This window comes from Coffea eugenioides, chromosome 8 (assembly GCF_003713205.1).
Source record: "Coffea eugenioides isolate CCC68of chromosome 8, Ceug_1.0, whole genome shotgun sequence".
NCBI lineage: Eukaryota > Viridiplantae > Streptophyta > Magnoliopsida > Gentianales > Rubiaceae > Coffea > Coffea eugenioides.
In genome coordinates, this window is record NC_040042.1 from 8,471,073 (window position 1) to 8,487,378 (window position 16,306).

General features: G+C 31.4%; 1 protein-coding gene across 1 annotated transcript; it reads right to left on the reverse strand.

The window, feature by feature from the left end:
* Window positions 1-4,679: 4,679 nt before the first annotated feature.
* On the reverse strand, window positions 4,680-8,463 carry LOC113779185 (disease resistance protein RPM1-like). Its single transcript, XM_027324681.1, has 2 exons — window positions 7,386-8,463; window positions 4,680-6,802 (listed from the first exon to the last, which is right to left on the reverse strand). Exons 1-2 carry the CDS (start codon window positions 8,207-8,209, stop codon window positions 4,813-4,815), a joined length of 2,814 nt encoding a protein of 937 aa, XP_027180482.1. The 5' UTR covers window positions 8,210-8,463; the 3' UTR covers window positions 4,680-4,812.
* Between the last annotated feature and the right edge of the window lie 7,843 nt (window positions 8,464-16,306).

The following is a 16,306-nucleotide window of genomic DNA, read 5'->3' on the forward strand; positions in this document are numbered from 1 at the left end:
GGACCAATCAAATGACTAAAATGTCATCCACTTAATAATTGATTCATAAAGGGACAATTAAAGCCAAAAATACTTCTGATTATTCTACTTGTCATTTACTAATCTCAAAAAATAATCTCCATCAATTTTCTAATTTTCATCTCTCCATCCCTCCTCCCTCTTTCATATTCTTTTCTCTTTCTCTCTTATAACCGCTTCTCCCTCTCATCAAATACCGCACTCCATTATTACCAACCGCACCACTATCAATTTTTTACTATCTCTGCAATTTATCTGTATTTTTGTCTTCTTGTCTCTTTCATTTTATAAAAATTTTAGACCCTTTCTTTTTTTTTTTCCAATAGTTTTACTCTTTACAAATGTTAACCAATTGAAGTTACCAAATTAACAAGGTGCAAACCGTGGATTTTATTGTTACACTAAGAGAAGATGAAAAAGGTGGCAGTGAGGAAAAAAAAGTGAAATTGAGAGTTGGAATATCAAGAAGTGACTATTATGTTTGTTAAGCAAAAAAGGCTAGCAATTACTCATTGGTTCTCTCTTTTATTTACCTATTGATTGTCGTTTTACTATAAAGGTAAAATTTTGTCTCTATTTCTAAGAGTGCTAAAGCAATAATGAATTATGTTCTTAGGGACATGGGGGCATTTCTTAGTTTAATATTGGTAGTGGTGGTAGTGAGTTGTATTAGGCAAGAATTAGCAAGTAATGAATTTTGAAATGAGTTAGAGTTGCTGGACTTTGTTTGTTTTAGTGAGTATGACATGTACAAGAAATTAAAAATTAAAACCTTGTTTTGTTTTGTTTTATTCTTTGAAGAAGGGTATTTTAGGATATTTGTGAAAAATCATAGTTCATTGGGTCTATATTGTTACATAAACTTTAAAAGTAAGGGTGGTAGGTGGAATTTTTGAAACTTGAGGGGAACTCTCTGTATTTGCTAAAAACCTAAAGGGCGGTTTCTGAAATTATCCCTTTTAATTTCCTCTGAAGTTGATTTCATAAACACTAAAGGGAAAAAAAATTCCCCTTTAAACTCTTCTATGAAGGCATGCCATTTTTCTTCTTCTATTGCTTTTTTTTTTAATTTAATTTTTTATTTTTAAATGGGAAACAATATATATATAGACATAATTGTGAGTAGAGAAATGATAATTGTAGAAACATAAGCACTAATAAAAATAAATCAGTACCAAATCCCGTGGTTTTTGAAGTAAAAATGTTCTATTTCCTTAAAAGAAACAAAACTGGAGTATTCTTCATATTACCAAAAGTACAAATGTAAATACACGAGAGGGCTTCAAGGACCCTCACTTACATTCCCTCCCCCTAAATACATGGAGGTTAACAAACGGCCCCTTAATTTCAACTAAAAACAACAATATTTAGTGAAATAAGCCTTCTATTTTGCCAATTTCGGTTTCGATTTGTTGAGGTTGTAAATTTTTGTGCTTTAATTTCTTCTGATATTTATTTGTTTCTTAATTTGTACATGAGTTATCCCATCTTTTTGGATTCAACTTTTTGTAGCCTTTCCAAATTGGGTTCTTGAGAATCACATAAATCACATCTGGATGGATTACATGAACATTTTCTAATTCCAATCCGCTTAGGTAATCGCAATTTTTAAAATATAAAGTGAGGATTTTAGAATGCCGATTCAGAATAGTTATCAATATATCAAAACCTGACACTAAAATTCCAAATACAATTAAAATTCATCTTACCATAATTAGTAGTATTTGATAGTCAATAAAACTCATTTTGTAGAGAACAAGAAGTTTTGTTTTGTACAACAAAAGGAATACTCAGCCACTAATTGAGTAGTCAAACTTTTGTTTTGAAGAGTTTTGAACTCCTGCATTCCCTTCCCTTCCCTGGAACTGGCACCAAAATGTGCGCATATTCAACCTCTTGTGCTCTTCCCGCACCCAACAGATTCTTATTTTGCAATTGCAATTCTTCTGAATAATAAATTGGAAAAATTGTTCAAAACGTTCCTCATATTTTGTAAAATAACTTTTTTCGTTCTTTACTTTTAAAAGTGTACTTTTACGTCCCTTATAAATTCATATTGGTCAAATTTGATCCCTACTTAAGTTTCAGACTAGTTTTTGACAGAAATTCATCACGTACTTTGCATGTGATCATTTTTTAGGGACAAAATTATTAAATCAAAATTTACATAATCTATCTATAGTCCCTTATATGTTGCAAAATAAATTGTGTCGTCCATCACATTTCACAAAATAAATATTTTCATCCCTCACATTTCACAAAATGAATTTTTTCATCCTTCATTGACCATGTATACGAATAATATTTTTTTAATTCATGTATATATCTATTTGATTTCACTTAAACAGTATGAATAGCATATAATATAACTCTATTTGATTTCATCTAAACAGACTAATTGTCGTTGTGCATATGATATTCAATAGATATATGCATGAGTTTAAATCTAACAATTTTGTTTTAAATCCACATATATATAAAATATCTATTTGATTTCAACATGTGAATCTATTCAATATTTGTAACCTTTTCTATTTTGGTAATAATTCATTTATTGAGTTGTGTAATAAGGCCATCTAATTGATCAGTCTTAATTCGAATTCTACAGTCACGCTAATAAATTGCAGTTTAAATTTGAAATTTTTACTCGCCATCTTTAAGACTAACAGTTGAATTTCTTGCCTGTGTCAATCACTTATTTCTTTTTGTCATACTTTTCCTATGTTTGTTTTTCAGTCCAAATTTGATTCAATATAAATACTTGATAATGTTTAGGATTAAATGTCTTTTTATTTTCAATTTTCGAGTAAAAGGAAATGAACATGAGTGAAAAATTAATAATTTTTCAAACCCCTGTATATATCTATTTTAATTTTATTTGAACAGTATGTTTAGGAGAAATCAAATAGAGATATATTACATGCCATTCATATTATTCAGGTGAAATCAAATAAATATAAAAGTTATTAGTAAACATGATCAATGAGGTATGAAAAATTTTATTTTATAAAATATGAAGGATGAAAAAATTCATTTTGTGAAATGTGAGGGATGAAACAATTCATTTTGTGAAATTTGAGAGGCAAAAAAATTCATTTTGTATAATGTGAGAGACTATGGATTGGATTATGTAAATTTTCATTTACATAATTTTGCCCTTCAAAAAGGATCACATGCAAGGCACGTGGTGGATTCCAACAAAAAACTAGTCGAAAACGTAGATAGAAATCAAATTTGATCAATGTAAATTTGTAAGGGATATAAAAGTACACTTTTAAAAATGAGGGACTATAAAGGTTATCTTGCAAAATGTGAGGAACGTTTTGAACAATTTTCTCGAATAAATTTGTCCATCTTCTTGCTCCCTCAACAGCTTGTACAACTGGTGTCCTTATTGATCTATCAATTTTACGAGTACAAAAGAATTAGAAAAATCAAGGTAGATAACTCTTTTTAGGTTACTAGAAGTAAAGTTCCAAGAAGTAACTAATCAACTTTGGAATGAAAATAGGAGTTTCTTGTTGACTTCTTTTATACACATCACAAAAATTTCTTTAACTTGTTGAACTACTAATTCATGTAATCCTTTAAGTCAAATTTTCCATTTACATAATTCGGAATTTGGGTTGGCATCTACGCTGCATTTGATGGAATGCTACTTTAACTTTCTTTATTCTACCCTACGAAATCCTGCAACTCATGTCAAGTAAAAGATGTGATTAAATTCAAGGCTGAATGTGAACTCAATGCCTAACCTCCCACCAGGATTTGGCCAAGTCAACTAGTGAATATATAATATAACAATATATATACATGTATTATATCAAAATATAATATGATACTATAAACTTTTTGTCAAGATATGTATTTGTTTTATATTGGAGTAGCTTTCTTGGTTAGATACTTAGATGAATTATAATATCAAGGGGAAAAAAAAGGAATGATATTATGGAAAGATATCTGCGTACGTTAAAGCAATTGTTTCTAAATTAGGTAGGGGATTGTAACGCTGAAGGGGTCTTTTCTTCCAGGATATCTGATGAAAGTGACTTAGAGATATATAGGATGATACAATAACATCAATTATTATCATAGAATTTGGACTTAACAAGAGACTAGAGACACAGTGTTGATCATTGAAGCAATTTGAAAACCTCAGCATTCTCCACTCTCTTTTTGGACTTTAACATCCTTAATAATCTATTACCAGGGAAAATTATAAATATAGTTCCTCACATTTCGCAAAAATATTTTATTTTTCCTTTTAGTCCATCAAGTATAGATTCGGGTTCCTAATCCAAAAAATGATGCTAGGACACTATCTTGGAATAAAAGAAAGCCACAAAAAAAAGGATTTGGTAATAAATAAAAAAGGAAAACCTCACCAAAAATTTTGTTGAAGTCTAGGAAATAATGTATACCCTTTATGAATTAGCGAGGTTTACCTACTCCTAATGAAAATTTATCCCCTTTAATTTAATCTCCATTTTCAATTATAGAAGAGGGAAAATTGAACATGCAATGGTTGTGAGAGGCAATCAATCTCATAATGTTTAGATGCTACTTGTCTTTATATCTTTTTGCTAAACCAAAACATTCTTAACCAAGAATCAAAATAATTGTACAAATCAAATCTTCATACACGTAGAAACACATATATATTTATCTAAGGAACTAATTGTGCTTGAATAGCAATCCAATGTCATGATTTTAATACAAGGATAATAAGTAGGAAAAAGTAAGCAGGCCGCAACTAGATTTTTTGAAAATGTAATTGACAATAAACACCATAAGTCAAATATTGACGACCGCAAGAGATTTTCTTTTACCAATCTTCTCTTTCCATTCAGTGCTTATCCAGTGTTCAGTGTAAACTTGAGGGATATGAGAAATTGTCTGACAATCTTCACTTTGTTTATCCAAACTCTGTACTTTGTGGATTAGCTCATCAGACATATCAAACAATCGAAGAAATTTAAGCCCGCTCAAGTTTTGAAGGCCCAAAGGCAGGCCCTCCATAAGTTTGCAACCAAGAATAGAAAACTCTTGGAGAGTGGGCATCGATTCATCTTCCACTCTTACCCATTTTAGTCTTTTTAATTGCCAAAGTTCTAATCTTTGGAGTTTTTGGAATCTTCCAGCCTCAAAGCACAATGTCTCCCCTTCATAAGCACGATGGAGAGTCAGCGATGCCAGATTGGGCAAATGTCCAAGACAACCAATTGCATTCTCATCTTCACTCAATGCACTATTGTGCAAGACTAACTTGCTCAAGGATTGAAGTGATATCACCCATTCTGGTACTCTCTCTAAACGGCCATTCAAGAACAGACTCGTAAGAAATCCAAGTCTTGGAGAGATGGAATGTTGGAGATCAAGGATCTCCTCTTCTTTAACAGAGCAGATGTGTAACTCTCGAAGGTTGGTCAGCCTCAAGAGGGAGTAGAGCAACTCTTTTCCATCTTCTCTCCTGAGCTTTGTTATGAATAATTCTCGCAATTGAATGAGCTTCCCAACCTCCCTTACTATCTTACCACTATCTGCTTCTATATATGCCAGACTCTCCAAGGAAGTAAGCTTTCCAATTCCATCCGGAGATTTAAAGCCCCAAACTGCAAAGTTATTTGAAAAATCATCCATTCTGCCTACTGTAAGGGAACGGAGTTTTCTTAGCTTCAGAATTTCCACAGGCAACTCCGTTATAGTGGTTCCGTTCAGAAGTAAAATTTCTAGGTTTTGAAGCAGCCCAACAGATTTTGGAATGATTTTAACTCTAGTGCTACTTAGATCAAGATACTTGAGATGAAATAGTTTGAAAACTTCCTTTGGGATGTTGTCCAGTTCAGTTCCCTCTAAATTTAAAACCTTCAGGAACTTGGAACCACCACGTAAAAACTTGGACAAAAATGAAGTTGTGAGAGGATCTTCATACCCAAATGTTTCCACCGACCGAAGCCACTTTAAGCTGCTGAAGCCTTGTGGAGGATTCTCAGTGAAGTTATGGATTGTTAGGTGTCGAACTTTGTCAGGCCATCTTGTGCAGCATCCAGTGTCTATGGCTACGAAGCACTGCTCTTTAGATTTTGAGACAATGATTTCACGTAGAAAATCATGAAGACCACATTCCTTCAATTTGCCATCATCCCATTTTTCTTTAACTTGGATTAAGCTTCTGTTGATGAGTTCTTTGAGATAGCTCATAGCAATATCGGTGGTTGTCATTCCTTCTTTCTCCCCTATAAATCCTAGTGCTATCCATTTATCAAGCAAATAATCGACAATAATTGGATGATCTTCAGGATAGATGCTTAGATATAATAAGCAGTTTTTGAGATGGTGAGGCAAATCATTGTAGCTAAGAAAGAGTATCCTTCTAATTCTATCAATCTTCCCACTACCATCTACCTCGCCACCAAAGCCACGAAGCACCATCTCCCATTCATCTATCCTGACCTTGTCTTTCAGAGCCAAAACACCACCAATTGCAACAATTGCAAGCGGTAGACCCTCACATTTTTTCATTATTTTTCTAGAAATTTCTTCTAAATTTGGAGGACAGCTATTACTCTGAAATGTTCTATCACAAAAAAGAGTCCAAGAATCTTCAGAAGAGAGAGGCTTCATCTCATGAACAAAGTCATGGGATGCCAAACAAGACGCAGAAGCTACATCAGCTATTCGTGTTGTCAAAACAACACGACTAGCAATATTGCAGTCAGGCAATACATATTTGATAGTTTCCCAAGCATTTAGACTCCACACATCATCAAGGACAAGGATGTACCTGTTGGATAATTGTAGTAAATAACAAAACTAAACTAGACAAATGCAGATAATTGTAGTAAATAACAAAACTAAACTAGACAAATGCAAAGACTTTGAGGCGTGAAAGCACTTTCCTTAAGGTATTATTTGCCTCTATTAGACAAATTACCTCTAAGATATAACAAAGTCTAAGAACTATCAATGAAAAGTAAAAAGTAATTTAATTCTGTCAAAATCCTACTATTTAATAGGATTGAAGCACCTATCTAAGGCACCATCAGAGGATGCAATCCTTATTGAATAGGTGTATAGGTAGCTAACCAATTAACAGATATGTTTGCTAAATGTAACCGTCATTAACTACCTCTAATTAACACCTTATCCAAGTGTGATTTTATATATCTTTCAATTCATATTCAAGTGTATGAGATATAAACTGAAAATAACTTTCCCACCAAACTTTCCCTCCAAACTAATATTTTGGAACAAGTTTGTAAAGAAAATAAGACAATGATGCATATATAGACAATGAGCACTCTATCCTCTTTCAATGTGGGACAATGAATTTCAACATTCTCGTTAGAAACTATTTCCAACAGTACCTTCTTTCTTTGAGGAAGTCTCTGACAAATTCACTTAGTCTAACACGATCCATGGATTCCACTTGGGGAGGGACCGGTTGTCTGATTTCATCAAACAATTGTTGAATCAAGTTCTTGATGATGACATTGAATTGAAAATGCTGAGAGACAGTTATCCAGGCATGGCTCTGAAATTGTTTCTTCACTGTAGCATCATCATAAACTTTTTTCACCAGGGTGGTCTTACCGAGTCCCCCCATTCCCACCACTGAAACTAGTTTCAAGTGGGAATGGTCATCAAGGATTTTGGAGATGAGCTCTTTTTTGGGCTGATCGATGCCAACAAGCTTAGCTTCTTCAATTAGGAGTGCTTGGTCACGAATATCACAATCTGCGCTTGCCACGTGCGAAGAGCTGGAGCCTATTTCTTGAGTACCATACAGAGACTGGTACCTCTGATGCCTTGCAGAAATCTCTACAACTCTGGCCTTGATATCTTTTATCTCCAAAGAAATCCGATGGCGGGCTTTCAGATTTTTAATCGAGTTGTAGATCTTGCCAACACGGCCAAAGAATCCATCTGCATCACCAAGAGCAAAGCGGAAGGCAAAATCATCGAGAACGTCCTCTGTATCATAAGCAACTTCTCGAACCTGCTTTACCCATTCTTGGAGTTGAGAGTCATTGTCCTCCTTTGCTTCAGCTTGTCGGAGGAAAGCTTTCATGCTGCCGAGTTCATCTTTGATGAACTGAACATCCGGTCGAAGTCCTCCCAAAAGCGTGCTCTCTTGGGAAAGTAAGGTGGAGAGCTGATTAATTAAAAAGCCAACAACACTCTCAGCCATATTCCTTAGATAAATTTCACAGGAGTCGGTTTTCCTACCAAAATAATCACAAGAAAAAGTATGCTGTTTTCTCTTCTGGAAAGGGGAGGGTTAACTAGCTTGCTGGAAATATCAAGATCATGTTCAGGAAAGTCGTCCTTTCCTTTCTGTGACTTGTGGGGCTTGAATTTAAGTTGTCCGTAGAATATCGAGTGGCTAGAATATAGATAGACATGCAGAATTCAACAAATCAAACTTTCTTTTGCGTTACTGGGCTCCATCGATGGAAAGTGGCAGCTGAATGCCTGGAATCTGGAGGACTTGACTTACCCGGTCTTTGTTCCTTTACTATGTCCCGGTCCCGAACTGATCTTTCTTCTGTTGTTCCTTGCTTGCTAGCCCCAGTTGATTTTAACATGAAAATCAAGATGAGTAAATCAAAATTTGGAAAAAAAGGAAAAGACCGAATATGTAGACCTAGATGCCAAAATTCACAATCAACGTCAATCTTTTTTTTTTTCTTTTGGCCTTGAAGGGAGTACAATCTAGACTTTCTGTATCCAATGCATAGTCAGTAAATACTTGTATTATATCCATTTAACACATGTTCGTACGTTTCATTCAAAAAATTTTCATATTTCATATATTTTAAAAATATTCTAAAAAATATTTATACTTTTCAATTAACCATATATAATGCATAATAAATTTTTAAAAAATTTTAAGATTTGAGTAAAGATAATGACATATTTTTTGAATTATATATAAAATAACAACAACATATATCATAACAATTGTAGATTTATACATATTTAAGTGATAAAGTGATAAAATTTTAATAAATTTAACGTCTCATACATAAAAATAAGTTTAAAATTGGTATACATGTAGTATAGTCTTCGAAAATTATAATAAATTTATCCCTTTTTTTTTTAGTTTGGTAACATTCAAATATGTTCACACTATTCATGTAAGAATTTATATGCGTAATTTTTTCGAACACATATTTTCATGTCGAACTTTTACTCATATTTTTTCAAAAAAATTCAGTATATTATGCATATATATAATATCTCATATTATACCCATCACGTATTTTATTAACTATGGTCCAATGTAAACTTGGGGATGAAGTCGTTGTTCTTTGTAATAAAGTCATTCCCCCTTTTTTTTTTCGGTCCTTGTTACGTATGAAGTCGTGTCATTATCCAGGAGTTGTTGTTGGGCGTAAAGTCGTCGTTCTTTAGCATTTATTTGTCTATTTGCTTTTGTTAGGTAAGAAGTCGTTGTTCTGTTGTGTGTGTCAATACCTTTTCCTTTTAGAAATAAAACGCGTATAATTGGTATATAAAACAAAAACGCGTGCACTTGCGCGTGATTTCGTGCTTTTTATGTTGGGATAATTTCAGAAACCTTCCTTTAGGTTTCTGACAATTTCACTAAACTCCCTTAGAATTTAAAAAATTATACATACCTCCCATATCATTTAAAATAATAATTTTATCCTTAAATATTTTAATAAAATCCTCTTACTTGATATGCTTATACTTAGAATGAGTTTTAAAATTATTTTTTCAATCTTTTTCCTTCTTATTCCTTTTTTAAAATTTTTTGTTAATAAAACTGTAGAACTACTACTATTATCTCTAGGTTTCTATTATAATCAAATGCCAAACAAGTGATTTTTTTGACGAGTTAATTTTATATATAATCCAATATTTTTGCTGATCTTTGTTTTCTATTTTTTGATATTAAAATTAACAATAAATCAAAAGGAAATGGGCCAAAGGTACTACTAAATTATGATAATCCCACTCCTTAAAAAATTTATAAATTCTAAATGAATTATTTCAACATTTTCTTTTCTATATTATAAATCTAAATCCATAATAAAATACCATTAAAAATATCATATCAGAGTAATAAATTTATTATTATTATTATTATTATAGTTGTTTATCAAATGGTAGATATGGACATGAAAAATTTGGCACATTTTCCTTATAATTATACTAAATAATCTTATAATTGTATAGGAAAATAAATTTAAACTCATTCCACAAGGGCATTTTTGAGTATTCGTTTAAAAATTGTTCAACTCGATATTATTTTAAGGTTTTATTACTAAAATTATCAAATCAAAGAAGGTAAGTGTAATTTTTTAAACCTTAAGAGAACTCAATGAAATTGTCAGAAAGCTCAGGAGAAGTTTCTGAAATTATCCCTTTTACGTTTGCTTCTTTTTTATATGTATAATTGGTATGGTTGCATCTAGCGTGCAAAGTGGGAATTTCCTCCCACCTTGGTTAGAACCACTACAATCATAGCAACTCTGCCTGGGACCATTGTCAAACGCTTATGGGTCCACATGGGCTTAGCCAACCCGCAGGCAATCGTAGGTGAATTACATAGCAGAGGAATGTGGGACTTTCTATAAGACTAAATTGGATTTATGCACGTACATTAGATTGGGTTGATAAATTAATCATCATCGAGCTAAATGCTCAATTGGGAGAACATAAAGAGCCGAGAGACAATAAGACATAAATGCCAAATTCCTTTTCTCAAGACATGAATCCGATGGCATCATTTTCCAATTTTACTAATATTCAATTTCTGTGCATATGATTGTAAAAAATTCCTCCAATTTCTCTTATGGTGGCCAACTCTATTACTAAACCAAGTAACTAAAACTAACTGTTTACTAAAAGTTCTCTATTCACTATCACTAACATTAGTTAATGATAGTGGATTTTTGTTGAACCCATGAAATGTTTGGTAACTAAGGGGCGCTTGGTTCTTGCTTTGGAATTGAAAAGGGAAATGGAATGATGGATAGAGGGTCCACTAATGAGAGTTTTGATCAATTCCTCCTAATTTGGTCGGGAATCATGAACGGCTAAATTTTAAGGTATGATTCCAATATTTCAATTCCCATTACACTAGACCAAGCGCGCAGTATTGAAATTATTGTAATTCTAAATACCGAAACCCCTAAACCAAACGGTCCCTAAAAATATATAGGTATACCTTTTACATTTTTTTCCCATTTTCCTACTTCATTTTCTTCTAAATTTTCTTCACTCTCTCAATTTGTTCTAGTATTTTTGTTAAGTTATATTATACTAGTGTACAAGACACATTATAAGCGTATGCAAGTGATTAAAATTATTGTAAAACCTCTACAAATTAATAAATTTGAGACTATACAATTTTTATTAATTTAAAGAGTTACTAGTTAATTGATAAGTTAATAATATATTAAGTTCTCGAGTGTACTTACAATTCAAAGAAACATCCATTTAATCAACTAAAGTTTTATTTATTTTATGTAAATTTTGATTTTTACTATAATTTGGTTATCCTTATCATTAGGCAATGTTAATATTTAAAAAGCCAAAAAATTTTGACACTACTTTACTAGTCAAATTTGTGATTCATAACTTGTCATGTCCAGTACAACTAGCTGCGGAGCTATGAATTAAGTTGATAACCATCTAGTTATTTCAATAGTTGAAATGTTCAATCTTTGAAACCTTTATATTATGTGATTTATGTTTATGATTATTTTATCTACAATCTCAATTCTAGTTTCTAGGAGTACTATGTTAGCTATGTTTATGATTACAAATCTACAAATTCGATTTCGATTTAAAAATCACAATGTTACGTATAAGATTACTTATCTAATTTCTAAATTTAAATTAAAATCCACCAGGTTAATTATGTCACGATTCTGGTTTCTTGAAGCACTATGTTAATTATGTTTCTAATAATTCATCTATAATTTTGATTCCAGTTAAAAGCCACTATCTATGCAACAGATAAAGTTAGAGGGATCACTGTTAGTGTAAACTTTTTTATGCCATTTTTTAAACTTTCTATTTTATCCTTAAAGAAAAACTAATTTTTGCTCTGACTATTTAATCACATTTTGTCAATATAACAACTCTAAATATTGTAACTACTAAATTACAATAACCTTATAAACCAAAATTCTTTGATAAATTTATAATAAATTTAATTACATAAAAAATAAATTTTATATAAAATTAATGACAATTTTTGGGTGCATACAAATGCCCATAAGTTGTTGAGCGGCGTACATGTTATTTCTCCTAGAAGTACAATGAACCTTGTGTGAAACTTCTTCTACTTTCCGGTCACTACTTTTAATAGCTTTTCTCTGCCCTACTCCACAGTGATGTGTTGTTCCTTTGCTCTTCCCACCATGCGTAGGTGAGTCAGCTTCCACCATAGATGAATCTGTATAATTGAAACTCATGAAAATTGTCTGATAGCTTTGGAATGGGGATTGTCTGTTAAATTTTCTCAACTGATTATGTATATTTGTATCTCTTGTATATAGTATAGGTTTTTTTATGTACTTGAGAGCTTTTTCTCTTGTAAAAAACGTTATTGCTCATATTAATATAAACTTTTACAGTTTTGCGTAAACATGAAAAACTTATAATAGCAAATTTAGTATTTGTAAATTGAGGATTATCACATTTTCCTTTTCTTAATCTGTTTAGCAACCATTTGTCTCCAAATTTTTTTCTTTATTTTTCTTGAGATTTTTTTTTCATCAATATTATTTCTTCTAGCTGTTGAATATTTTTTCATCGAACTTTGTGCTCTGGGTCAAACTTGCAAGGCTGTTTCTGTAGAACCTTTTAGATTTCTTCTTCTTTTTTTTTTTTTTTTGAATTAGACCAAGTTATGATTTTTATAGATAAATTCTGCGCTGCTATGGATTCTGTGATCACCAACACTACTATCAAATAAATCGCAAACAAAGCAACTTTATATTCTTGCTGCCGTTTAACAAGTGATAAGCGAACAAGAATTCATAAAAAAAAAAAAGAATTATTTTTTATTAGTTTTATTTAGATATTCAAGAACCTAAAGAAATCTATGAATAGATGAATACCAAAGATGAGATATAAGAGGAACTTGCGACATGGATGATGGAGGCAAAGTAAAACAATGGAGGCGGCAGATTACTAATAGGCGGATTCACCGTCAATATTTTCAAATACTAGATAACATGTATTCTCTTAATTTGGGTATAATACAGAGTTAATATTTGTTTTTAGGGGAATTTTGTAGTACCTTTCAAATCCTATATTGATCGAAAGTGTTTGGATTGCAAGTTTTCAAAGAGAAGATTCTATATTTTTTTATGGACACATTTTTTAATCACCTTTTTACCTCACATATATCAAATCGCTACAATAATTTTTCTACAAAAGGTTCAGAAAAATGCAATCCAAACAAGAACTAAATTTATTATTGAATGAGAGTTATGAATTGTTAGATTATTCAATAATTTGAATCATTAGACGATGTGGCAAAATGTAATTGGATTAAAATCACGATACAGTGTTCAAAAGCTATTGTTGCATTTTTTGCATTTCGCATTTTCAAGGAATCGCCATCAATTGCTTTTTTTTTTTTAAATCCTATTGTGGTACGAATTCGTACTTATGGTAAGTGTTCTTTAATTTCTCCTTTTTAATCTTTGTTCCTCTAAATTCCCTCTGTTGTCTACGTCTTATTAACCTTTCAAATAATAGTGTGCACTTTATCTTAGAGAAAATATTCTTTGCAATTACACTCTGTGTTGGTAATTTCCACAAGAGAAATCCAACTCTGCTGAATATTCTCGAGCAGAAAAAAGAAATTTATCCAACTCTGCTGAATCCTTGCGGCCCCATTAAAAATTGCAGAATCACATATCTCGTATACAGCTGAAGCAAGAATCCAAAAAACTTCATTTAACTCCAATAACAACTTGTGACTAAATATGTGTGATTTGAGACGCCTAAAATAGCATGGAAAATAATAGAATATCCAAGAACATTAGAGCATGGAAAATTAGAAATTATTTTCTCAAGAAAATAATTGCTAACATATGTTTCAAAAAGAAACTAAAACTTTGGTGTTTGGATTGCATTTTCTAGGATTTTTTGTAGAAAAATTATTGTAACGATTTAATGTATATGAGGAAAAAAGATAATAGAAAAATGTGATCATGAAAAATGACACAATTTTCCGACGGAAAACGGCTATCCAATCGATGAAAAAAATCCCTTGATCCTTGACCGTTTGGTTTTTCCACAGTTTTGTACATGTTTAAGGGTCTTAATTGGCCAGGGACTTTAGTGGAATAATTGATGTGTGTGGAGGCATTTTTGTACACGGAGTTTGTAAGCAAAAGTCAATTGTCTATAGAGATTTATGGGTGATAGTTTGTCGAACTACAACGATGGTGACGTGCCTGACAACTTGTTGAAGAAGATTCCCTTTCAAATGGAATTAAACAACTATGAATTTCTTTAAATAATTGTATTAAATAGGATTTGATTAAACTATTGATTCTTTGAATTTACGATTAGATTGAAACCAAAGTTATTAAACCCGACTCAGAAAAGAATCCAACGAGGGAGATGGGTTAACGGATCACTGATTCGACTAGTAAGTGATTGATTAAATCAGTGGGTCACTAAATATATTTAAATATTATATTTTATAATTTTTTACATAGGATATATGATATAAAGTATAATAAACAATGTCATAGCAAATACTCCTTTAATTTAATTCGCTATAGAATAATTAATTCATAAAAGAATCGACAAAACATTAATTTAATTAGTAATCCATGAAATTTCAAGTGTAAAATTTTATCTGTGTTTAATGTAATTATCAAGGTTATTTACGAAATTTAAGTGCAAACAATTATTAAAAACAATATTTGTCTTTAAAATAAATTATGTAATATGTTATTTTTAAAATTCATTTTATAACTTATAGAATTTGGGGGGTCATAAGTTTTAATTAAAAGATTCCAAATAAATTTGCTTTTGAAAAATAAAAAAATAAAGATAAAATTGACAAAACGTTCATATAGTATATGACAAAATAGTCTAGTGGTAAGCATGTCATAGATATATGCCTAAAGTCTCGAATTCGAATATTAGCAAGAGCTTGTTAAAATTTTTTCCACAAAATCGATTCGTCCACAAAACCGGGCGGGTTCCAATTTAATCCAATTGAACCGTTGAGTCATTAACCAGTCAACGGGTTTTGTGCTTAGACGGTCTAATTAGAGACCCAACCCAACCCAGTGACAAGTTCATCGAGTTGATTAGTTCGACCATCGGACCGGATCGGGTTTAATATATATGATTGAAACGTACAATTGATAGACTTTCTTTGTGTTGCCCAATTATACAGACATCATTGATTGGTAATAACTTATTTTTAACAGATTTTTGAAACATACAGCTGATAGAATTTTTTTTATAAAGAAAATAATAATAATATCTCTAAATTTAGCATAATCAAATTTTAGATGTTAGAATTGGGTGTGTTTATTTATTAAAACAAGCATCAATAAAATCTGTACGGACTTAACTTAATTATCATTAAATATGTCGTAGGACAACATATGTTTTTAATTTTGTTTTATTTGTTTGTATTGTGCTATTTGTTTACCTTATACTGGGAACTTTGACATTTTTCCTTTACTTTAAGAATAAGTAATGCATTTATTAAACAAGCATTCATGTTAGTAGTATAATTACCAGCTAACAAAATATTAAATTACATGAAATCAAGCATTTATGTTATTCCCTATTCGTTATTATGTTCTCATTGTCCATATCAAGTGAAAAAAAATATTTATGCATTTGCTCGAAAACAAACAATTTAAACCTGGTCAAAATGCAATTGCAATCAAATGTTTACCCTTAAAAAAATGATCAAGTAGAATAGAAGGGCCCATATACCAACATGTACAACTTATCAAAACCATGATTCTACTAATCGACTTAAAATGACATACTCATACAATTAATTTTAGAGAGTCTTTATTACTATTACTATTTTAAAACTTTTCCATGTCAAAATCATCTGAGTCATAAAATAGATTTGTTCAAACATTAGTACGGAGCAATATAGCCAAAACTACACCTGGGCTTTACACGTGTACAAGAACATGAAGAGTACCTAATGCTAACTTTTGACAAAACTCACAACATGGCCACAGCAAAGATAAAAAAAAAAAAAAATTGCGACCAAAGCCCGCACGTATCCTGAACTAAATAACTC